The sequence below is a fragment of the Poecilia latipinna genome, unplaced genomic scaffold (assembly GCF_001443285.1).
Source record: "Poecilia latipinna isolate Pla-1442-1.1 unplaced genomic scaffold, P_latipinna-1.0 Scaffold38, whole genome shotgun sequence".
Classification (NCBI taxonomy): domain Eukaryota; kingdom Metazoa; phylum Chordata; class Actinopteri; order Cyprinodontiformes; family Poeciliidae; genus Poecilia; species Poecilia latipinna.
This window is the reverse complement of record NW_015112654.1, coordinates 235,694-261,728: the sequence shown is the minus strand read 5'-3', so window position 1 is coordinate 261,728 and position 26,035 is coordinate 235,694. Positions and strand designations below refer to the sequence as shown.

Sequence of the window (26,035 nt, the reverse complement as noted above, 5' to 3'; positions counted from 1 at the left end):
CACTTTTGGGACGAACGTTTTCCCGTTCAAACGTTTTAACTTTTTTTTTAACGTTTTTTTTTTTTTTTTTTTTTTTTTTTTTTTTTTTCAAATCCGACCAAACTTGAACTATTTTTAATTTGAATGTCTGATCAGTACCCTTAGATCTGCGTTCACCACATGCGCTGGCATTCACATCTCAAAGGATAACATGGATTTTAGTTCCATGTTGGGTTCTTAAATCAACTGCCTGAAGGTTGAGACTTGATGTCCTCGTCCTGCTGCTTGTGAGGAAATGAAACCTGCTGCAACAGCTGCAGACTGACATTTATCTGCTAAACTGGGAGTCTTTGAAACCCTTTAAAGTTTTTCTAAGTAGGAGATTATGAAAATTATTTGTTGGGAGACTTCGGAAGGATCACAGACAAAGCTATTGCTACAGCATCCCTTTTTAAATGGGCAACCTCCAATAACCAGAACAATGAGAAATATTTGCATAGAAAAGTCAGAGTAGTCGAGGTTTTCCAAAACATCACTGTTGCTATGGGAACCTTAGTTATTCTCATGTCACAGAAAATTCTGGAAAACAAAAGGAAAAGAGACTGTCTCGGGATGAAAACAGAAGCTTGTCTGTGAAACACTGTGGTGGCAGCATTATGCTGGGTGGGGGAAGATGTCAACAGTAGTAAGCAAAGCCAGTGCACTGAACATTAGATGAAGTTTGAATCCACTACATTCTACTAAGAAACACAAATGAAATTTTAAAATGAAATTAAGTTCTGGTCTTAATCCGTGAGATGAATAAAAGCATGGCAAATGTTCATTCAGCTTAGTAAGTTAGAATATCATTGAAAATTTTTTTTTTCAGTAAATCAGTTCCTAAAAGACAAAGTCATATCCATCTAGTGATACATGTAGATATGCCCATTCTTAAATGTATTTCTTTAAAACCAATTTAGAGTTTCTTTGGTTGTGTGTTGGGGACCGTTTGTTCCCGTCTCTCTGTCCCCTTCCTGTTGGATTAGTGCCAAAACAAAACAAAAACAAAAAAATCAGCTTTGGCATCATAAGATCCAGACTATGTTCTACCAGCACTTCACAGGCTTATCCAAATCTTCTACAACAAACTTTAACATGCTATTTCTTCAGCAGTGTGAATAGAAACTGCTGCTGTTGAGTGACTTAGTTATTCTTTAGTGTATTTCCAGGCTTTGCTGTGGCTCACAGAGTGTTCCAGAGTTCTTGGGAAAACTGTTTAGATTAATCTTTAGACTCTTTTTTTTTTTTTCCAGAATATTATGAGGGAGACCTGATTGGTTTATGATGAAATGGTGGCTCTTTTCACTTCTGGAATATGACTCCAAGACCACTCACTGGACCATTCAAAAGTTTAGAAATGTCACTGTAAAGGTTGAGTTATATTCGCGTTTTTGAAAGGTCCAGCCAAGACAGTGGTATGGCGTTTAAAGTTGATGCACACGTTGGAGCGGTATTCTCATACAAAGAGCCTTCATAGAGGGATTATATGCATGGCTTTCTTGGCTTTCTTGGCTTTCTACACCTCTTGCACATCATTTTCTTCATCTGTTTGGTATATAAAACCTATACATACCTTCACACGAACAGAGGAATTTGAGCTTTAGAGTTGGCCAGATCAATGACAAAGTTCTTTCTGGCCAGGGCACTTTATACTTCACAAGAACCCAGTGGTAGAGATCTGAGGAAATTGTCATTGGTTCCTGCCATTGCAGCATTAATAGTTGGATACCAGGCAACAAAGAAGTTCTGCCCAGATGTTCTTGCGGCCCTGGGAGAGAGAATAAATTCTTTTGTTCTTGTAGAGTTTGTGGGGGTTTTTTTTGTTTGTTTTTTTCCCCCCATTACTTAATTTGCGGACTAATTTGCTTTGATTCCTTTGTACATGTGGACTAGTTGGATCATTGTCAACATCTTGGGTGAATATTATGTCAACAGCCCAATTAGAAATTTTCTAGCTGAGAAAAAGTTGATTTTGATATGCTTATCTTACTCACTGTATATCGCTGTGCGGTGAATCTCGAGTTGAAACCACGCATTTACATAGAGCTTATAAAAAGACATGACCTTTTTCTCACTGACATTAGATCAGATTAAACTTTTCCTGTTTGATGTTGTTTAGGATTATGACTGAGGTCAAAGGGTTGGGTTCCTTCCTCAAGCTTCTCACAATGGCTTCCTTTAATTTCGGCCTGTTTCTGCCTTAGAGCCCTTGTGACTGAGCGCGTCAGGTTTGGCGGCTGCTTAGCTCCCACACAACCCTTCAGCTCCGTCAACAAGTTTTCTGCAAGACTTTGGGATGGCCACTCTGCGTCGCCGTCTTTGTCCTAAAGCCGCTTTGGAACTAATTTGGTGGTCTGCTCAGGATCTTCGTATGTTTGGAAGATCCATTTATGCTTTAGCTTCCTGTCTGAAGCCTAAAGGTGTTGCATCAATATTTCCATATCTGTTTTGTGAAGTGCACCAGTCCCTGCAGAAGCAAATCGCCCCCATAATATGATGCCTCAACAATCTCAGGCTTGCAGACATACCCCTTTTACCTCCAAATGGAACAATTGTCATTATGGCCAAAAACTTTCAATTTACAATCATCAGACCTACCGGACATGTCTCTAGAAATTAAAGTCTCTGAATGAATCGGCCAATTCCTGACTGGCTTTTCCTGATACTTTAGGAGTAATTGCTTCCTCCTGACCGCATGGCCTTTCAGCCTAAGTCAGGGTAGGAATGTTTTCACTGTTGATAACTCCAGGTTCAGCAAACATCTTTGTAAGATATTTTGCTTTTGAGGAGATTAATTCGCACAGAAACAGTCATCTTTGGGATTCGGAACTGATTGGTGGCTTCGGAGGACATTCCCATGTCGTCTCACAACATGCTCCTTCAGGCATTTGGAAATTGTGCCCAGGGATATACCAGAGCAGTGGAGGTTCATTGCCTTCCAGATGTCTTGCCTTATTTGATTTTATCCACATGTTGCACAAGGAAGCAGTGAGTATACGGTATGCTTCCATTTAACTCAAATATTGTCAGTGAGCCTACAAAGCTGTAACATCATCAACCAGGCCTTACCAAATTGATTTACTTTTATCTGGTTTCAACTTTAAATAAGTTTGACTTGTTAAATGGAACAAGTAATCATACTCCATTTTATTAAAGTGCACATGTAACACTGTGCAAAAGTCTTGGGTCAGCTCACATTTCCTTGGGATTTTCTTTCAAGACATGGAAATATTTTGAATTGATCTTTACTTTATGTTTTCGGCACTTCTTGTAAATCTCAACCTTATATTTCCCCTCCCCCTTCGAACTGTAACACTTTTTCAGTTCAGTACCAGATCATTTTCAGACTTTTTGTTTGTTATGCAGTTAACACTGAAAAGCTAAGTTTGAGAAACGGCAGAGAAACTACCAATCATGTCCAAATCCTGGGATTTGAAGACGGGAATAATTTCTAAAGCCAATTGGAAAACCATACAGGTTGGACACTTTAAATCTGAGATGCGTGGAATAAACCAGAAAAGTTTCATGGGGAGTGCTGGGGGTTTCCTCTGTGTTCTCTTGTTTTATTAAAGGCAGAAGGTAAGACACACATTTCAATTTGATTTTCTCACAGATCCTGGCCACTCTTTAGTATCTACAAAGAACTTCCCTGTCCTTCTCAAAAAGCAAGAGCTACATCCATCGTACATGTTATAAACAGTTACTTAAAAAAAACAAATATAGAAATAAAAATGTACAACATACACGTGATATATATAATATAATTTTTGCTCTTATTTTGTTTTGTTGTTTTTACAGAGGTAAAAATGCTAAGTGTAAAAAAAAAAGGAAAAAGATCTAATTTAGTACAGTGTTGTTTTTTTTTTTTTACCAATTCTTTTTGTTGATTTCAATTTAAATACACAAGATAAGGTGGATGTGTTCAGGCACTTTGTTAATGGCTCTGACATGTGAGATCAATGTAAAAAAAAACAAAACAGAAGAAAACAACACACTTTCTGAATGGATTGGCCCAGTCCCTGATGCATCGTCGTTAATGGATCCAAAATTAGTAGAACAGAGCCAGACTGCAAGCTGATCCCAGTATCTTTGGATCAAGGAACAGGATGGAGAGGCTGGAGAGGATGCCATGTAAACACACACACGCACACACACACACACACACACACACACACACACACACACACACACAGGCATTCATACAGTGACACACAAGTGGGTACAGGGGACAGGATGTGTCGAACAGATACAACCAGGGGGGGAAAGAGGACATCCTTAAACACTTTTCAGCTACAGTAAAAGGACATTTCCTTGGCAAAACAATGACGGCTGAATGCTTGTTTTTTAGAATCGCAGACGTCTTTTTTATACTTTGTGCTCTCCGAGGGATTCCTACTGACATCCTGCCTCGTTTCATCTTTAAACGGCTTATTGTGTTCCCCGTCACGTTCCAGACGTTGCCATCACAGAGGCCAAGGGCTAAAGAGACAGTAAAACAGCAGGTGGGACAACGTTCCCACTTTTTTTTTTTTCTTTCTGCATTTGCTGTAAAATTCAAAGCGCTCGCCATCCCCACCTCCCCCCTTTTACATAAACTTTAACCATTTCTTTTCCAGTCAGTCACAGTCAAAGCCACGCTTCTGTTGCTGAGCCAAATCTGGCATGAGGGCGGGTTGAGGGCTGAGGGTTGAGGGGACGATTTAGGGCAGAGATTAATAGCACACACTGGTCACATGTGGTTTCAGCAAGTTTGTTTCTCATGTTCACAACAACTTTTAAAGCCCGAGACGGACAGACTGACTTTCGGCGATAAACCAAGTTGCTTTATAATTAAGAGTGAATAAGTTGAATAAATCAAGGGTGGGGGAGGGGGGGGGGTTATGCGTTTTATTCTGAAACTCCTGGAAGTCATTTTACCTTTGCAACAAATGGCATGGTCATATAAAACACTCACTTCTTTTTTTTCTGTTTAGATTTTGGAGGAATAGGTGGATTTTAAAGAGCCTTAAAATATTAGAATAAAATAATATAGAAAAGAAATACAATTATGTTATGTGCTAACTGACCTATTCGTGTATTCAGCAGATCCTTTGGGTCACGAGTAGGCACGGGCTGGTCATGAACGAATACCACTTCTTTAAAAAGATACCATTTCAAAAGGGCACAGATCTTCTGCCATACTTTTCCTAAAGTGTAAACTTTGTTTATTGAGATGCCGGAGAAAGTGTCAGAGTGACTAGAAATGTGTCATTTGCCGAGCAGTGTTAGCCAGCTATCTGAAAGAAGGCTGCTATGTATTTTGCCTGAAGAAAATGTAACTATGAGGAAATATTCACAGTCACAAAGAACATGCTATGAGCTGGATATCTGTACAGCAGCAGACTGCAGGCTAGCTTCCAAGCTAACCATGAAATATGAACTTGTTCCACTTGTGTAACTCAAAGAGCAGAAGAGCATAAAGGTTTAATATTATCTGCACGTTTGCTTTGAAACTACTGCTAAATGTAGGTGGTGTTTATTTTATATTGTGGATATGCATCAAAATTAAAGTACCAATTATCAACACGGTATTCAATTTAAGCAGAAGTATGACTCACTTTTGGTTTTCTCTTTAAAATAAAAGCCATTTGATTTTTGGGTTAATTTTAGTGATAGTGATAAGTCTTTTTTTTCCTTCCAGGGAGCTTATAAAGGGTCTATTTTTGGTAAGATACAGTACAATTCGTCAGGCCTGTGCTGTTCCATATGTGACCAGTGAGAAAGTTTGGGATTTGATGGTAAAAAAAAAAATAAATAAAAAATACAAAAAATAAAGGGTGTGGTGATTGTATATCGCAGGCAAACTAGAGTCCATAGCTTATATATGTAGTGAGAACTTTTTTTTTCTCCAAATTTCCTTGAAATTTCTTGTTACAAAAATAGTTTAAATCACGTCCAGTTGAATAGTTTGATTGTTGCAGACATCTTTAAAGAGAGAAGTGAAGTTTAGACCGAGACTCCACATTTTAAGGCATATGGGCACAAATGGTTAAATGGTAGGCGATTATTATTATTTCAGTGTTTGACCAAAAAAAAAATATAAAAAATCTTGATTTCTGGATGGAGGTTCTTGATTTGCTGAACAAAATGAGCTGACTGGAATTGTAAGACTCAGTGGGTGACCTGGTTACAGGAATTTCTAGGCACTGTTTTAAAGTCATTAGAAAGATGAAGGGATGCTAGATTATCGTAGCATTACTTGAGGCAACGTTGAATTACACTTCTAAGGGTAGGTGATGAGTAAATAAATAGGATTTAAAAAAAAAACATAAATCTTTGGAATATCTTAAGAGTATTAAAAGGATAGATTACATTCACTGAAGAGAGATTCTGTTAAGGTGTTATCGCTAATAATTCCCTTAGCTGTACTAGAAAGATGTCACATTGCAGCGAGTCTGTAGAAAATGCTGAAATCGTCAGAGCTGAAGACCTTTAACAGCTAGCTAGCTAGCTCAGCTTAAGCTGATTTTAAAATAACTAACTTCGACTGTTCCATATTCATGGAGATCACAAGACATCATTGTTGAGTTGTTGCCATTTTCTCAGTCAAATATTTGTGATATGATACAAATTTAAGTTGGTGGAGACCACTAGCTAAAAACAAGCTTCACTGATTCCAACCTTCCAGAGTCTCTTACTGGTTCTGATTTCATCTTTGACAGTGAATTTTGGAAAGTGTGCCAATTTACATTAGATAGCCATTTTAAAATGTGTAACTCTACCATGATATCAAACCTTAATGTTTATGCTAGCAAGGAAAAAATTCAATAACTAACGGTAAGACACACTGCTGGTTGGAAGCAGAAGTGTAATCTAAAGTCTCTGAAGTGTTTGATTATAAACAAAGGCATTCATATAAAAACCTGACCAAATAATAAACTAGAAGAAAACATTTCTACTTTAAAGGTCATTATTTGTCATGTAGTGAAATGCATCTCAATTCTTTCACATTTAGGACTCTAGAAGCTGTCCTGAAGATTCAGTCAAGACTATTTTTAGTCTACAGTCATGAACGTGCATGTTCATCTGTGAATATGCAAAAAGTCTTATTTCCAAGGTTCCATAACACTACAGCTGCATTATGTCAGTATAATCTCGAGTCCACCAAAAGGGGAGTGAACTGTTGAATTTTGTGACAGGCTGTCTTTTTTTGCATTCCTGTGCTTTTCCAGGTCTTGTAAGTTGTTTAGAAATAATTCCGACAGCACAACTTCTCCTAGTAACGTTGACATTGTTCGGTGGAGAAAAGTGACAAACCTCTCAACGGCCTCTTGCAAAAGTGTAGACGATCGATATCCGCAACTGTAGTGTCATATTTCCACAAACGTTTTTAGCTAAACCGCCCAAGTCAGATATAACGGGGAGTCCATGTGAGGATTTACTGACGTTTCTACAAACTCACTGTGATAAGACGTCTGTCTGCTCACAAGAAAGGGACCTGGTGCTGATAATACCTTCACAGAACCTTGCTTCAAAAATCTAAACTGTGCCTTTAAGATTTGTACCGCATTTGTTTGAGCGAGGAAAGATGTCTGCAGAGAACTATGAAGAGTATATACATTAGCTTTACTATAAGCTGCAGTAAAGACAACAAAATGCCTCAACTTACACTCATATAAACACATACATACGCGCGTGCGCACACACACACATTCCCAAAGAGGTGTAGTGTCTGATTTCTGTTGAACTGAGCGGGCCTGATGTTTGAATAGAAAATAAACAATATGGCCACAGAGACATTAAAGGAAGAAAAAAAATACAACAAAGAATTCAAGTTCTTTGAGGCCAAGTCAATGTACAAATATAACAATATAAAGTACCTGCATATGTGATACATGACGTATAGGTTGGCTATAAAAAAGGCCCCCTGAAAAAGACTGCTCTCTTTAGAAACAGAGCATGAAATGGCCACATGGAGAGCTGAAAGAACTGTCTGCCATAAGGGGGAGCTTATCTTCCCAGGCTGTTCACAAAATGCACCAACAGTTTTTTTTTTCTTATTTGGCTTATTTCAGTGTCTGGAATTTGTAGAGAAACCCAGAAAAACCAAGGCAAGAGAGCGAACGGCCGCGACCACTTGTTCCTCCTCTTTGAGCTTTTTCCCCATCCGTCCTTTTCCCTGTGCTTGCGTTGGGTTAAGTTTTTTTTTTTTTTTTTTTTTCAATGTTTCCTCTGAGAGGATTCCAAGTACGACATCTCAGCTCTGGGCCTTGTGTCGGCCTCCGCAGCAGCCGCATGTGAGCCCCACCCGGTGGCAGGCGTGGAGGGGCGGGTAGAGGCAGAGGCACGGCGCCACTGCGGACAAGCCTAGCAAAGCCAACCAGCGGGTGCCAAGTCGGCCCCCGCCACTACCCTCGCCTCCGTCGCAGGAGCAGGGGTCTGAGTACTCTCCCTCTGGGTCAGACATGCAGTGGTAGAGCATGGTGTCTGCCAGCCACATGCAGCTAACCCGTCGGATGCACACTCGCAGGGGATCTGGGGCGTCCTGGCACCGTCCTCTCCGATTTTCGGAGAGGTAGAAGGCCTCGCCGCAGTGCTCGCACTGAGCACGCTCCAACCCTTTGTCCTTCCGCCCCTTCCTTCCATTGGAGGACGGGGAAGAGCTCGTGAAAAATGACCGAGGCTGGCTGGAGACGACCGAAGAGAAGGGCTGGTGGTAGGAGCCGCTGTGACCCTTAGAGTTCAAGGATCCTAGAGCAGGGTCAGAGTCTGAGGGCGACAAGGAAGGTGCCAGAGGGTAGGTATAGTCGTGCTTCTGCGCCTCTGTTTTGTCGAAGTGTACATAGGACTCTGTCTCATCCGGGTGGATGTATCGATCACGCACAATGGCGTGTCGGTAGTCCTCATAGCCCGTGTTCAAGGAGCGATCTGCCTGGCGTCCAAGGTAGCGTTCTGTGCTTCGCTCCCAGCTGCGCTCCCGGGGGTTGATTCGGACAATTTCCTCATCCTCGAAGGTGACGTGTCGAGGAATCCGAGACAATGGCTGAAGGGGAGAGACAGAAAGAACCTTTACTTGAGCAAATGTCGTTAGACAAACGTACAATACAGGCCACATTTATAGGTACATCCGGTAAAGAGCATTAAAATAAACTCGTCTGTAAACCAAGAAAAATCTCACTGAGGTCTACCAAGTTACTGTCAATGTCCAGCCAGTTAAGTGTCCACACAGATCACACTACATCTCCCATGACACACTACCACAACAACCCACTTTTACAGAAGTTGTACTTGTGAGAAAGTCAAATGCAGTAAGAAAACTGATTGCACTTTTTGTTTTTGCTGTGCAACAACAAACCAGTGCATTCACATCATCCCTGTTTAGTCCGCTTTAATCAAACTCTAGTTTTCTTTTCCTAGAAAGTCTGGTTCATTTGCGGAGGCGTGAATGCACAATCGAACTCTAATGCGGACCAAAAAAGCAATTTCTTGTCCACCTAAGAACCCCAAGTCTCGGTTTGGTTGAAGTGAAATCTGATGCAGTTCCAATCCATACGTGAATGCCAAGGAGAGTAAGAGACCCCTCCAAAAGCAGGAACCGAGCAACAGTGCATGGCATTCTGGGTATTTACAACCACAAGAAATGACTCGTGGTCTTTTATCAAATACAAAAGAGAAATCCTACAACTACAAAAAATCTGACGCAATTCCAGAAGAAGGAAGAAGGAAGATGTGCTCAGTGTCTTTTTCAAAGGTTTTCATGTCATTTCCTCCAGTGTTTCTTGGTGCAGTGCCACCACAGGCGAGGTGATCAACAGGTTTTTCAAAGGCTTTGGATCGTTTGACAATGCAGAGTGAAAGCAAACCACATCAGCTGAAATTGTAGCAAATGTTGGGACTTTGGTCCGTAATCGAACCGAGCGTACTCGACTATCAGGACATGCATCACGTGGTAGTGAGAGAAATGCAACTGCACTAATCAATGAATAGCTAAAACTTGAGAAGATGCATATCTATTCAACTGTGAATAAAGGAGACCCGTTTACCTGGTCCAAGTAGTAGTGGTCTGTGAGGCGGTAGGCATCATGCAAGTCATGTCGATGTCCTGGCGTGCACTTATGTCTCTGAGGAAGGGGCGAGGACTCGAGCGGCGGCAGGGAGCTGTCCAATTTCTGAGAGGAGTTGGATGAGCTGTCTGTGGCGTTCTGAGTGTACAAACAAACACAGGATGTGTGCTCAATCGCTGCTGTTTCATTGGACGTGGCAGACAAATAGCCAGTGTTAGAGTACACCGTGATTGGACAAACAAAAACAGGAAGCCTTGTAGCAGCACTGATTGGGAAAAAAACAGGAAAACACGTGAAATGTTTTGTTAGAGCCACTTCATCAAAGCTTGGATTGCTGCATGTTAGGTTCAACGTTCAAGGCATGAAGAGGCAGAAACATACCTAAGGCCATCTTAAGAGACCACAAAACCTTTTTAAAACTCAACAACAAAGATAAAAAAAATGACTTGCAATCTTTTACAGCAAAAAGATTGCTTAAACATTTAGTGAAGAAGAAACACAAACAACTTCAAAAATGCTCCAGATAAAGTATGTGGTGCAACTCAATATCATAACTCAAGACATTTGCGCACGGTAACCAGAGTCACCTTTTTTGGCCTCTCCAACGCACACCCCACCAACACCCCCCCGATCTTAACTCTCCTAGCCTCACAACAACCTGTCCTCCTCTCTCCCCCATCGCACTTTTCCCCACATTCCGCTTCTCTCCTCTCTTGCCGGCACTCTGCACTGCTCTGCATATGCCTTTGTGTGTGTGTGCACAAATAGTATCCTGTTCCTTTTCCGCTAAAGGCTGTCAGGGCTCAAATCCAACCCAAACCTTGGCCAGACACAAGGCAGTCGGGCTGTTGCCATGTCGTTCTCAGACAGACACATTTTCAGACGGAGCAAGCCAGGGGTCATCCTCTGAGGGCTCCGTCTGACAGGCAGGTTGGTGCTGCTCCTGTCTCATCATGTCATCATGGTTATTTGAGTGCATGGGTAGGCGCTATTCAAGCTGCGGTTCAGTCCGGTGAAAGGGATGAAAGAGTGTAACTGGACTATGACATAGGCTAAATAAGTCACTGGTGATTAAGAAAGGGAGAGTTAGAGGAATAGTGTCTTACAAAGAGCTACATGTTTGCACTGTTATGATTATTAAACATGTAAAGACAGTATAAAATTATTCTTCAAAGCTGCAGTATGTAATTTTTATTTTTTTTAAAAATAAGTTTTTTTCCATATTTGTTAAAACTATCACCATGTCATGACAGTGCAATACGAGACACAGAATCTGTGAAAAGACTGAACTCCGCCACCTTCCCCCAGTGCTACCATTGCCGTTTGAAGAAATGCGCCGCTCCCGGTCAAAAACAACCAACCAGAGCCAGGAGGAGGGTCAGCGCTATCAATCAACCTCATGTATTCGCTGCTTACTATGTTAATGGCATAGAAACAACTTACCTTGACAGAAAAACTGCTTATCCGCTCTTATCAGTGGCTAGTTGGCATTCCAAACCAGAATGCTAACTAGCCTTCCTGGCAGGAATGCTAATTAGCCTTAGCAATTCGGGCAGGAATTAGTCTGATATTATTATTATTTTACACATTTGTGAACAGGGAAAAAATGCCACACAATTTGATTATATTATATATATGGCCAACAATTATATTAAAACTATGGCAACACAGTAGCTACAATATTGTATATTACAATTTTTATTACTTTATTTAGATATTTATATTATGTACTTATCCTAACCTAATGTAGCTCTTAGCATGCCAACTTTTGCCAACAAGGACTGTAGCTTACACAGAGTATGTTTTTTCTTTATTTAAAATAGAAGCCTAGTGTCTAATTTCAACATAAAAGGTTTTGTTCAACTGCACTGCTAACCTAAGAAATGTAGATCAACATAGCTTGTTATTCGAGAATGAGTTGTTCTGTTGCTGAGTTTATTGCTACCATTCACTAATTCAATAATCTGAGACAATTAAAGTACAATAGATCTTCATTCAGTAATTTGTGCTTTCATGTGCTAAGCTGCTAGCTGAAGGTTTAATAGCCACTTTTGCATGGCAGCATGTTCTGAGCAGTAGAGAACACTAGTCTAATGCAACTGCTGTCCGACACACCAGACAGTCTGAGGACCCTCTGCTATTGACTTAGCCACCAGTGGTAATAACCTTTGGTCCAGCTGGTAGATAGAGGATATTGATCGGATATCCAGTATTGGATATCGCTGACAAGTCTTCCTATTTTGGCCTGTGATCATTGTTTGCATGCCAGTGACTCTTTATGAATGTTCAAACTGCAAGCACCTGTTCAACATGCAAACACTTGTAACCATAAATATTGAGCAAATTACAATGGTTTTCAGTGTGCATCGACTGTAGGTTACATACAGTCCTGGGACATGTTATCTGCAAGCATTTTGAAACCTTCCATTACATACCACTTCAGATCAAATCTGGGATGTTATTTGAGCTATATGACCCAGATCTGGTGTGTGTGTGTGTGCGTGTGTGTCGGTCTGCTCTGTCTGCTGAAGCCATCCCCATTATATCCTGCTCCCCACATGGATACTGCCATGCCGAGAATTTCCCCCAGCTTTCTTACAAAGCCCTGAGAGCAGCTAGCCAAAAATAACATAACATACTGCCTCTGCTCCTGGTCCCGCCCCCCTGCAGAAGCCATTACTGGGGGGGAAGGAGGAGCGGATATGGTACAAAACCAGTCCGACTCTGGCCTCCGTGGCTGCAACTAATTCAAAACACAGGCCAGACTTTCTGCTGCTGAGCCCAAACGCCACAAGAGGACAGAGAAATGGGGGAGAGTTTATATTACTGGACATCCTCTTGCTGTGTACTCCAGTCCAAGGCTGGACGGAGGGCATTTCAGGTTATTTTCTGATACAAAACATGGCCCGTCTAAAAGCCCAGGAGGATTCATCCTTCAGCAGGCCAGACTTGCACGACCTAGAATTGCTTCAATAGTTTTCACTCCCCCTGTTATGAATGAGCCAAAATAGACACAGAGACAGGAGACATGCAGAACGGGGCTGGACTGAGTTAAGTTTAGGTTTGATGAATGAGGAATAATTTAGGGAAGTCCATCATTGCTGGTGCTCTCCCCATCCAACTATCCAGCCGCTAAATGGCAGACTGACGAAGCATTTCCCCTTGTCCATGACTGTGCACCTCCCAAGCTCTATTGCAGTCGCCATTCCCTTTAAGAGGTTGTTCAAACCATAAGCAACTTTGCATTACAGACAAACTGTTATGGACCTACAATTCTGCACCTGTTGTCAAAAATGTATAGTAAGAGAATGTAGTACACATAAATTTGGCCATGTTACAGACACTATCATCGATAGCCTTTGTTAGGATTTCACTTGATAAACCAATGCAAACCTATACAACCAGTGCAAAAATTGTGATGCGGTTGGAAAATAATCCATAGCTGGCAAAAAGTGTGTATGTACTCAGGTTCTTCAAAGTTAATACGTCGCAACGGTGCCCTACCGAGCAGCTACAGAGGCAAGTCTCTACCGGCTTCTGCGAAATCTTTGCAAGACAGCATAAGCTGAGGCAAATCAAGTAAAGAGTGAATGTGGACAATTTTCAAGTCTTGCCCAAGATTCTAAATTAGATTTAGGCTCATGAATTTGACTGGGTCATTCTATCAAGTGCATGTGTTTTGATCTTAACCATTTCATTGTGGCTCTGGCTACATGATTAGCAACCTTTGTTTTCTTTTTTTTTTTTTTGCCATTGTGTTCGGGGTGAATGTGCAGAGAAAGCTTTCGATTACAAGCAGTGCTGTGCTTGCAGACCCCAAAAAGTCAATGATGGTCTACAGTGACCAGGACACCTTCTTCCATAGATATGATGTGTCCCCTTAAGGCAACCAGGACTTCCGATGGCTCTTTTGTCGTCACTATTCCGTAAAGGCCGGATTAGTAGAACCATGAAGCTAGTAGTTGTCTTGTCGACATATTCTTCCACCTGAGTTGTTGATCTCCTCCACAGTCACAATGTGCCTCAATGTGCCAGAGTTTGTTCTCTGATTGATACTCTCCTTACTGAACCTGTCACTATGAACTTGGAAGCCATATATCCGCAGGTCAGCAGCTATATCATACTTTTTTCAATGATGGGTTGAGAGCAGTGCTAATTCAGATGTTGAAACTAGCTTACTGCTGAAGCCAACTGACGATGCTACAATTTAACTTAGGAGTACGACACTAAAGCAGCTCAATGAGGCGTTCGTGGTGGCAGCATGTTGGGGTAGATGTGTCAAATTAGTTCTGATACAGATTAATTTTGAAAAGTGCTCATCATTTCTTCCAAACTCCACATTTATGCACTGCTTTGTGTTGATCTATAACACAAAATTCCAGTGGAAAACATTTAGGTTTTGAGGTTGGCAAAGGTAAGGAGATGTGGAAAAGCCCAAGAGGCACCAGTGTTTAACAGAGCACTGTGGATAGCGGGATCAAATCCGTGACCCCACAATAAAACAGTAAGACATGAGGAGCTCAGGTCTCGTTGCACAGAACCGCTCTTCAGTTAAACCTTAACCTTTTTGTGGTGATCAAGCCGCTCGTTTACACACCACCAGTGACCGGAGCCTCTCACACCAGCACTTTTTGACACTTTTCTGTAACACCCCTGCAGAGGTGTGAAGTCCTCTGCTTGTACAAAAGCGCACATGCGCAGAACGCACAGCTTCAGGGTTCCTTCTGCGCATGTGTGGGCAGATAACAAAACAATGGCAGACAGCATCGTGATGCGTTGAGCTGCTTAACGTGTTCAGTTTAACACAACGTGTGTTACGTGAGCACTTCGTTCGTGGGAGACAAATACGGGTTATTTTTCACAATGAGGTGCTAGCTAGTGAGGTGGAACTAAGGGTCAAAAGCGCAGATGCATTCAACGACATGCTGAAACCACAGCGCCATCTAATGGCCTGGCATGACAACTTCAGTTGACTCAAAGTGTCTTGGCAGTGCCATTGAAACATGGACCTTTTTTTCCCCCAGTCGACATCCAAAAACATCAGCAGTTTCCAGGCAGCGGTCTCACTATAATTTAATGCCTACAACCTTAAGAGGGAAAATCTAAAGTTTCAACCAAACCTTTTTGTGTGCCATCAACCACGTTATCAAAGCAGTCAGAGATGAAAGATTCACAACTCATAGCACTCCAGTAGAGTTGTGGTATAAGCTCAATACCACAATTATCCTGTAATTTAGACAAAATCTAACTAAAGAGAGAACTCTGATCAAAGTGGTTAAAGGCTGGCATCACCTGCAGCTGCAATGTCAAAGAGAAACATACAGGCCTACATATATGTTCTCTGGGTATTCTAGATTAAAAATACAGATAGGACAACTGATGGTAGACTCTTTAAAAGAAGGCAGACAAACGGGGACTGCTTTGTAATATGCTAAACAAATCCTACTAAAATGGAAATATTAAGCATATTTTTGTATCTTGTAAGGTTTTATTAACTGCTGCAACATTAAGTTTGATCTGAAATATACCAGTCTTTATTTAAAAAATAATAATAATGCAGTTTCTCTGTCAACAAAAGCAAAGGACTGCTTCGAATTCGTTCCACTGAAAGCTTCTACAGTATTCCCCGCACCACCATCCCTCCCCCGAAGCCTCACCTCTCCACTCCTGCTCATGTGTTTGTGTGTGTCTCTGTGGTGGCTGTACACTCCCAGCAGAGCACCTATTAGTCTTGGCCCTAACAGACAGCTCGAGTCAAAGATGAACCACGAGGCACTTCCTCTCGTAAATCAGCAGCCCCGCACTAAGCTGGGAAACAGCTGCTCCGCGCAAGCTCGGCGGCTGCTCTCCCTTCCAAATGGGAGGGCGCAAAGATAGTGTGTGTGTGTGTGTGTGTGTGTGTGTGTGTGTGTGTGTGTGTGTGTGTGTGTGTGTGTGTGTGTGTGCATGCGAAGGGAGTTGGTGGGATACAGGAAGTGACCTTGTGACCCTGCCTGCTCGCTCTGGTGTCAGATTTCAGTACTAAAGGAGGAGGTAAATGGTGGGTTCACATAAAATGTCTATATGTTAACCTAAGGTGGAGATCTATCTGCTGTGGCAGGTATGCACAACAGAAGACTAATATTAAATCCTGAGCTGATGAGATGTAGTTTGTAAATGTTTTATGCAGAAGAACAGCAGTACGGGTCATCATTGTACGTTTCACTTCGGATTCTTGCGGCAAGCTTTTCAATTACATAAGATTTGTAGATGGTAGAAGATTAGACACTGTCATGTCTAGTTTGGTGTACTGTGATATTTTAAGCACAGCCCTTTATTAGGATGCCATACTAAAGTTTCTAAAGGTGAAATCACTCCAGCCCTTGTTAGTCCCCTTTAATCAAACTCCAGTTAGTTTGTCTACAAAGTCCAGTCTGTTTACAGATGTGTGAATGTGTAATCAAACTCTGATGCAGACCAAAAAAGCAAACTCTGGTCCGCCTAAAAACCCAGGTCTCGGTTCGGTTGAAATGAACAGTAGCACAATTCAAATGCATATGGAAACCGCTCCGAATGCAGGAAGCAAACTGCATTCCAGGTAAATACAACCAAAACCAACCGAAAAGTCTAGTGCTAGTGCTAACGCCAGCAGGAACATGTTGCTCCATTAGTTTGGTATATTTGGCACAATAAAAACAAAAAGCACTACATGAAACTATAAGAAATGCTGCAATTTTGGTCACAAATCCAGCCAAGTCTACTGCACTAGCAAGTGTGAAAACACAGCAAAAGTATCACAGTATTCTTGGTATATTTTGACTTTTTAGTCTCCTAATTTTGAGAAAAAATTGTAGCCTGGCCTTAGTACTTTGACAATGTTAAATTCACTGAATTTAACGTTGTCAGAAGTTGTAAAACACGCTTGACAGACAAGATGGCAATCCTGGGTGTGCTGACATCACTCTGAACTATGGAGACCCAAGTAGTGCATTGGTGAAAAATAAATGGATTTATCACCCAGCCCTACTTTATGTCATATGTTCTGTATGAAGGAACAGTTTTGAAACTTTTTAAAACCGTGATGGTGACACTGGTAACCAGTTTTTGAGCCCAGGTTCTACGTATGCCAAAACTCTCTACGACAGTCCGGGCCATTGTCAGACTCTATGAAAGTGGCATGATGTTGTGTTGCAGCAACTGCTTTATCCTTTGTTGCAGCATAAACAAAAGAAAAGCAGCAACACGATTACCTGGCCAAATAACACCGCCACTAAGGGCCTACTTCTTCTGTTTAGCTTCTGATGATTGTGATAAGAGATGCACTTCTAGAGCAACAACATCTACTTCACTGCGACATAAACTTCTGTAAAGTCAAATTTCTTCCAACCCATGAGACCGGAGGTCTCAAGTAAGTGTCAAGTGAAATCTGTCCTGATCAGCTCAGGATTATTAGAGCTTATTGATTTGAATCTGATTGTTTTAGGGTGCGTTCACACCAGCTCTGTATAGACCGCGTCAATCTAATTCTAGTTTGTTCACCTAGAAAGTCTAGTTTGTTTGGGTAGGTCTGAATGCGCAACTTAACTTATATGGACCAAAAAAGTGAACTCTGGTCCAACTAAAAACCTAAGTCCCGGTTCAGATGACACGAGCTATGGTACGAATACGTATGTGAATGCAAGCAGAACGGAGACTGCTTCCAAAGCAGGAAGCAAACTATAACGCAAGGACTTCTGGGTAAACGCAAGCAAAGCAAATGCATGAGTCTAGCGCTAGCAGGAGAAATGGATCCTGGTCTTTTACAAAAAACAAAAGAATAGCCCTACAATCACTAAAATCTGACACTATTCCATGTTTGTTAACATTTTCTGAAGAAGAAAGTTGCGCTCAATGTCTTCTTCAGAGGTTTTTGTGCCGTTTCCTTCAATGATTCTTGGTGCAGCGCCACCACAGGCGAGAGGTGTGAGGTTTATCAAGTTTTTCAATGAGTTTGGTTTGTTTGATACAATGTAATATAAAAGAGAACTGCAGCACCTGAAACCGTAACAATTTTGGTCCCCAATCGAGCCGAGTCCACCTTTCAGGTGTGAAAAAGACCCTTAGAGTATCAAGATTTTAAGGTTTTGTTATCATGCGAATGGAAAATTAAGAAACAAAACACACATTAGGGTTGTTGTTTTTTTTTTTTGTCCTTGTCAAACAAAACCACTTCATGACTTGAACTTCCTCATCAACATCACACATGCTCCCCTCTGCCCCCCGACCCTGTAGTGGGACCCGCAGCCAGCTCATACCTCAAACTACGACCCCCGAAAGAAGATTACAATCAGTATCGCATAGTTCCTTAAAGAGTTACTTAGTTGCTTCTTTTGGAGGAAGAGGAGCGAGTTGAAACATCGCCTTACATGCTGAATGTAAGAGCTCACCCCACGCTGAACGCTATGAAACACGTTGCACAATAAAAGTTGGCTCTGCGACTTCCTCCGCCACCCGCTCAGCTCAGAGATGCATCAACTTTGACCCTCTCTCACAAACAGACTGGCATAGTGCAAGGCAACCACAAATGTCCGGCCTAAAACCAGCAGCGTGAATGCATCGCCATGTATGAGTGAGATTCCGTTTTCGTGCATTTGTCGAGGGGGGAAGAAAAAAAAAAACCCCAAAGAAGTTTTAATGTTTTGCACTCGTTTTCTTAGGGACTCTGTTTATTTAAAAAAAAAATTGCTTACAGTGAAAACATCGTCGTCCCCCAATTCTCCCTCGTTCTGGAGTGCCGTAGAGGAAGTCGTGGAGCCTGCGGAGAGGGAAACATCGCAGTGAGCAGCTCGGAAAACGCAGCTCTATCTTTCATCTCTTTTAAAGTTGCACTTGCAGTAATAATTGACTCAGGTTTTACAGCTTCTAAATGTAAACTTCCTCATCCTGTCGCATTATCAAAACTTTAGAAAAACTATTTTCGGAACACGTTTCTCCACATACTTTGACCTCATTCATTTCCTCGCCATGACCGACCGGTTTTACCTGCCGTGTTTTGGACACCGCCCACTAAACACCTCTAGTCATGAACCGGAGAGGAGATTTCTCGTCTCTCTGACTTTCTAGAACTCTTAACTTCAACGTGGAAGAAATGGACGCTTATTTAGTTCGAGATACACAAATTACAGTTTTGTTGCCAATTTCCAGTTTTTTTTTTATTTTATTTTTTTTATCTTTGATCTCCTGATACTGATTTTAGAAGAGCAACATTTTCCTTAACCCTTGTATGTAGAAATGGGGTCCAACCGACCCCGCACACGTAAAACTTGCATCATTTGCCATAGTCCTCTACGTTTGCCTCAATCCTCGCACGCACAAGGATTAAGAACTATAAATTACATTGATATTAGGAGATGTCAGACTGTATGAGATGCTTTTCAAATGATCATTGATTATTCAGTAATTATTAAATGATTAAGGATGCAGAATGTTTGCATTTTATATTAGCATTAGCAGCTGTGACTGTGTTTATTCTTGACAAAATGAAGACCCTTTAAACCTTAACATAAATTTCCACTCAAAAGAATTGCTTTCCCCACTTTAACCTTCCTGTTATCTGCTAAACTGACACTCTCTTTTTAAGTACTAGTCTGAATAAATGTCCGACAAGACTTAAGTTCCTCTTTAAATCACTTGTTATACCTCGTATTCTTCCACTGGGTATGGAATAAACAAATGACCATGGTAGAAATTTAGCCCAGAAAAACGCCTTGTTTGTGAGGTAACATGTTTTTTATTTACCAAGAAGTTTTGCACCAGGGTTTTGTGAAGAAACAGCTGCTGAACATTTCAAATTTGTAGATATTTGTATCCAGCATTACAATTTATTAATATCAGATTTTAAAAACCCAGCTAATTATTAAACTTAATGTAGTTTAAATAATAACACCCATTTACAGTCATCTGTAGATTAATAACATAAAATTTAGGCTGGCCAAGCCATATAATTACATAAATAATAGTTTTTTTTATCATATTTATTGTTATACCACAAAATATTACAATCAAATTCTAAGTTCATATCACTCACCCCTATTGCCGAATAAGTACTGACACAGCAAATGTTTACCTGCTTATTACAGCCATGCATAAAGTCAACATATGACGTAGTCAAACCAGTATCAAACACGCTGAATTTGCATTTTCTTGTTTTGCAAATTTTTAAGCGTTCGCTCAAAATTCACACGAGAATTAAATGGAAACACAGCTAGTGACGACCAACCAAACCCACATTCCAGCACAGAGTACCTTCAGCCAGGTCTTCAATTGCTTTGTGCACCCCTCTGTCGAAGGCTCTGGCATCAGCTGGACACTGGAACGACAGGCCGCACCGCCTGTCCTCCACCTTCCAGTGGTGAAATGTCGGCATTGCGATGGTGTACACTATGTCCTTCCTCAGCGGACAGTCCAGGATCACCTGTGCATCCGGCCAGTAGCAACTAAGCTTCACTTCCCACAGTCAAAAGAACACAAACGTTCGGGGTATTTTTATGTCTTACCTGTTTGTCACGCAGCCGTTCCCCCCGGATGACGAACTGGGAACTGCTGGAGCCGGAGAGATTTGTCACCTCTGTAGGAAGGAGGCGACAGACGCCCACCCGGGTGAGGGCCCCCCCATCCTGAGCCAGCCAGCCGCCGCTTGAGTCGTCCCGCGTCATCACCACCGCTTTCACACGCACGATGTAGCTGTCACTGGATGGAAGGATGAAAGAAAGGTGGAAGATTGTTAGAATGGGGTCATCAGTGTGACATTTGTGTTTGTCTCAGTCTTAAAATGCTAATTACAGGAAACCGACCGTGCTTTAAGAAAAGTATTAACTGATTCATCGTTTGAATCATCATTTGGAAAAAGTCTTTAGGGTCATTAGATGATTGCTTTGTTAAAGTACAGTCTAGTTCAGGGGTGGCCAAGTCCAGTCCTCGAGAGCCGCCATCCTGCAAGTTTCAGATGCATCCCTGCTTCAACACACCTGAATCAAATGACTGGCTCGTTATCAGGCCTCTGTAGAGCTGATCCCGGTGTGTTGGAGTAAGGATACTTCTAAAACTTGCAGGATGGTGGCTCTCGAGGACTGGACTTGGCCACCCCGGGTCTAGTTTCTAAGTATGTGTTAAAGCTGCTTCAAGTGCAAACCACTTCCTTCCGTAGTAAAAACAGAACAACGGGCAAATCAATACAAAAATGCTTTCCTTTATGTTAAAGAAACTAAGAAAAAAAAAAACAATTATTCCAAATATTAAACAAAAAACATCCTTCAGATAAATTGTTAATATTCAAATTCTGTTTGTTAAAGCTGAAAATGCTGCAATGTCAAAGTGGACTTAATGCCACAGAAGTTTTGTGCAGCATTGGATTCACACCCTGACAGACTGTTTGAGGGCGTCACAAGTCACGACTTTGTTCGGTCCTCACTGTGCTGAAGTGGGAGGTGTTGCACCAGGATAAGTCAGCATTAAACACACTCACACACATGTTAGCGTGGCTATCTTTGTGGGGATTTTCCATTGACTTCCATTCATTTCTAGAGCCTAGACCTTACCCTAATCCTAACCCAACCCCTAACCAAAACTCAATTCACATCTTAGTCCTAAATCTAACCCATGACCCAAAAACAGCAGGTCCCTGCAGCGTAGTATGTGTCAGGAAAATGGTCCCCACAATGTATTGCAAACAAACGTGCACACACACACACACTCACACAGTAAAACTAATGGAAACAGAGCTCAATGTTCAAACTCTCATGGTCAGCAGTCATAATCTTAACTGGAATATTTCAGAATGACACGAACACAACTTCAAGTGGCGGTGTTGAATCTCTCTTGGTACTTGACTTGATCGCATCCCATGTAGTTAACAGGCAGTTTGTCGTTTTTGTTTTCTGCATTATGAATTACAAAATTTCAGCGTTGGGGTTTTAAATCATTAAGTGGAACGTACAGATACGTCAGATACGTTGCAAAAACTGAGGCCGTCCCAGTAACCGAATTTACCAAATAAAACAGCCACAAAGCAGTGAGGATGTTGTTTTTGGACTGTAATATTGCAAAACATTTTTATTCCAGACTGCATTTAAAAAAAAAAAAAACATAGCTGCTGCTTGGGCTTAAAATGAGTGATAGCAGCTTCCTGGTTTCAATAGTTTTATTCAAAAAAGCCTCAACTTCACCAGCACATAAATACTTACAGCTGCTATCCGCAGTCACACCGTTTCGCTATTCATCTGAGAGAATAACACTCAAAACTGCCCAACTAGAGGTTATTCTATGCCATTAAGCATCTTCTGATGTTTTTAGAAACACTTCCTGCAGTAGGACTGGTTTGTCTCACATATCCTGCAGAATAAGGTTTATTTTGTATTTTTATGCACTTTTAATTAGGTCACAACTGCAGGGTAAATTAAAATGATCTATTCTGATATGTGTTAAAGGTTTCCCCCAGAAAACTTGCTAAGCCTGGTGGTTGGGCTATAGGGTAGACATTCATTCACCAGCCCATTGTGCTTTAGAGTTAAAAATGTTTAAGGTTGTCAGGAAATTTTAAAATATCACTTGATAATTATGTGTTATTGAAAAATTGGAAGATTTATACCTTAACACCAACAATAAAGTCTAAAAAAAATGCAAACATTTTAAAAAGACTTAAAAAAAACACCCCCAATGCTTAGCTTGGTTTGGGCACAAGTAAAGCCTGGTAGTCCACCAGGCTTATAATACTCTGAGGGAAGCCCTGCGTGTTGCTGAGCCCCAACATATTAGTATGAAATTGTGGGCGTTTCCTTTTGTGTTTTAGAAGGCAACTGCAGTAAAACAAGAAATTAGTTCTGTTACTCCAAATAAGGAAGCAGAGCAGTTAGATATCTACAAACAAATGTTAAAGAAATAGGATGCTTCTTTGTTTCCACATGCAATTTGTGTATCAAGACAATAAATTATTGTGTCTTGGAAGTTAAACAATTTAAATTACTGACAAGTTTAAATATGTCATGATTATTTTTTTTATTATTCTTTATCTGCTGTTGAATCTATCTGATATGTAGGACTTGATTGCTTTCAAGTTATGCTTCAATTAAAACTTCACATCTGAAAAACACTGAGGCAGTTTGTCATATTTGTAAAGAGCTAAGACTGCAATACAATTAAATTATAAATTCCAAGCACCAAATCAATGTTCCCATTGTATTCGGCAAAGGCTACTAGCAAATAGCTAGATGCAACAGTGTTTTAAAAAAGTGCTTTCAAATCACTAAAATCTTCTAGCATATGTACAGCTTGTGAAGTGACATTTTCTCTGACTGAATGGTGGACAGAGAACCACAGTGCTGTACCTCCCCCACCTGCTGCTGCACAGCGCCAAACAGACAGCAAATGAAGCCACTAAACTGTTCCTGCACTGTCAAGAAAAAAAAATTAGACTGAAAATATTTTTGATTGCAATAAATCTAGACAGAACGCTGCAAGTTTTCTGTAAAGCACCAGAATGCAGGCTAGCAACTCTGCTAGCTAGCCCGATTACTTGGCTAAACAAAAGCAGCAGAACAGCAAAAAGGGATATTATCAAGCAAAATACTCATTTCAAAATTTTTACTAAATTATCATATGTTTAGTCTATATTATGAAAAGAAAATAAATATAGCAGATACCATTATTATACAGTAACTGCAACTTTGAAATATAGCTAAGTTTTTGTTTAAAAGGGGATTACATTATGCTTTAAATTTTTTGTTTTAATTTTTAGTGTTAATACTGTAAAAATTGGCCTTTTTGCTCAAGATTATCATACTGTGACAAACTCATGTCATTCCAAATTTGCCTTTAAATGTAACATTTGCAGCCCAGGTGCAGTTTTTGAAAATGAAAGTAAATGTCTGGCAAGTTATTTATCAAATTAGACAAAGTTATGCTTTCACATCTAAATGAGTATTTCTATACTAAAACACTGAAAAGTCACTAGGCAATAACACTAATAACACTAGTAATCAGGGAAGTAGTTGCGTTCTTATCCCAGCTTCTGATCGTTTAAGTAAGACGACAGCCAACTGGAGCCTGAATTGGACACACATCAAACCAACAAACAAGATAATGCAGCCACAGTTTAGTCTTGAGGAGCACAAAACAATACATGACAAAAAAAAACAAACAAAAAAAGCAAGCAGGAGACAGAAGGTCTCCTGCATGGCTCATGCTAAGGCTGAGCCATTCCCCAGCCTTAGCATGACAGCCACCACCCTCACGGGGACACAATGCACACGGTCCCAATCCTCATGAACGACCCGACAATAACAGGATGTGCCTCTGTATATTGAATCGATGCTCTTTGTGTGTGTGTGTGTGTGTGTGTGCGCGCGTGTGTGTGTGAAGAGGTTGGGGGTTTGAGGAGGGACGTTAAAAGAGATATGGAGGAAGAGAGGCTGAGTGGGAGTGAATGGGAGAGGTGTTATATAATTAGCTTGCAGATAGTCAAAAGGATCTAATGCACATACACACTCTCTCTCACACACACGCAAACACAGGTGGCAAAACTGGTTCACCAGCTCCCACCCACACACATTCATAAAAGTGACTGAATGACAGACTGGCTGACAGCAGACAAACAGCCCATACAGAAAAGCAGCCACACAAACACCCACGTTTGTGCTTTTGTGTAAGACATGCATGCATGAAATGAGATGTTTATTTTTCCATCTAGCAACTACAAGTTGTTGTTTTTTCTCTTTGGACAATATGGGTGCAATAACTGAAAGGGTCACGTTTAAAAAAAAAAAGAAAAAAGAAGATGTTACAAAACAAACCAAACTGGGAGGTTCAGCGGTGTTTACTGGCAGAGGACAGAGTTAGCCATAATTTTGGTGCGCAGGTGGAGTTGTACTTGTCATGTGAAAGCACGATGGGCGTAGGCAAAAAGTCATTCAGGTTCGTCTGTGTAGCTGGAAAACTTGAAAAGCAACAAAGGAAATAATAGAAATTTAAAATAGACACCTCACTTACCTACTTGTGTTTCCATTAATCTAAACTAACTGCAAGCTAGCTTACACTGTAAGCTAGCAAGCTGGCTTAAAGTGGGAAGCTATCTCACAGTTCTTTGCCTAAATGCCTAAAATTGCTTATAAAATAGGCCTCATGTGTTATACTTTTAAAATATCATATCTTGACTTCATTATTCCAACTAGAGAGATGTTAGCTTTGGATAAAATATCTTCCCATGTAGTAGATTGAGGTTACTTCGGAGGCACATAAAGCATTTATGCAACTTTTGTAGCATACCAAAATAATAAGAAAACAATACAGAGAAAATTCATCCTATTTCCATCAAAGGAATAAATAGCCTTGTTCCAGGCAACTACGATGGATTATCGCTGTACGCCTCAAATAAAACCACCAAAATAAACACCTCAATCCAGCTATAGAATGAATAACACCCCAAACATAGAGCTCATTTTCCACATGTGGAGGCCAAATCTGAACAAGGCCCATATGCTGCCAGAATTAGTTGACCCACATGCAGCTAAATGAGTCCAAACACCCAAAAACCAGTCTTCCCTAGCAATTACCACTGAACCAGAGCTCACCAACCAACATTAGAGCACTCCCACACAGACTACGTCATTATATGCCAACTACATGGGACTGATGAGATCACTTCTAGCATTGCAGAAAGAGAACGATGATGTGTTCTTCTGCTTGAGCAACAATTTCTCCATTAACTGCTAGAAAAGCAGTTTATAAATAATTGTGCTAGCTAGCACGAGGAGTGAAAAACTACACAGCAGAAATGCAATCTTTTGCATAAGCAGTGACAAGAGAAAATACAAGTAAAATTTTTTTCTTGCCTAAGAACTTCTAAAAAAAAAAAAGACCTACACTTGATTTTATTTAAATTAGAAAATGAACAAGGGTTCTGACTGGAGTTAAACACATTTATTGAAACGCTTTGGCTAAACTGATATTAAACCAAAAATACA

The 26,035-nt window shown here is 40.8% G+C and overlaps 1 protein-coding gene across 1 annotated transcript in view; it reads right to left on the bottom strand.

Moving 5' to 3' along the window:
- Positions 1-3,869: 3,869 nt before the first annotated feature.
- The window catches only part of LOC106955372 (sprouty-related, EVH1 domain-containing protein 2-like), a 38,340-nt gene continuing 16,174 nt past the window's right edge, over positions 3,870-26,035 (bottom strand). Inside the window, exons 2-6 of the mRNA XM_015045521.1 lie at positions 20,576-20,768; positions 20,325-20,493; positions 18,770-18,834; positions 10,041-10,199; positions 3,870-9,040 (exon numbers count right to left, since the gene is read on the bottom strand). Coding sequence (XP_014901007.1) covers positions 8,255-9,040; positions 10,041-10,199; positions 18,770-18,834; positions 20,325-20,493; positions 20,576-20,768 — 1,372 coding nt within the window. The 3' untranslated portion in view covers positions 3,870-8,254. The remainder of the gene's footprint in view (positions 9,041-10,040; positions 10,200-18,769; positions 18,835-20,324; positions 20,494-20,575; positions 20,769-26,035) is intronic.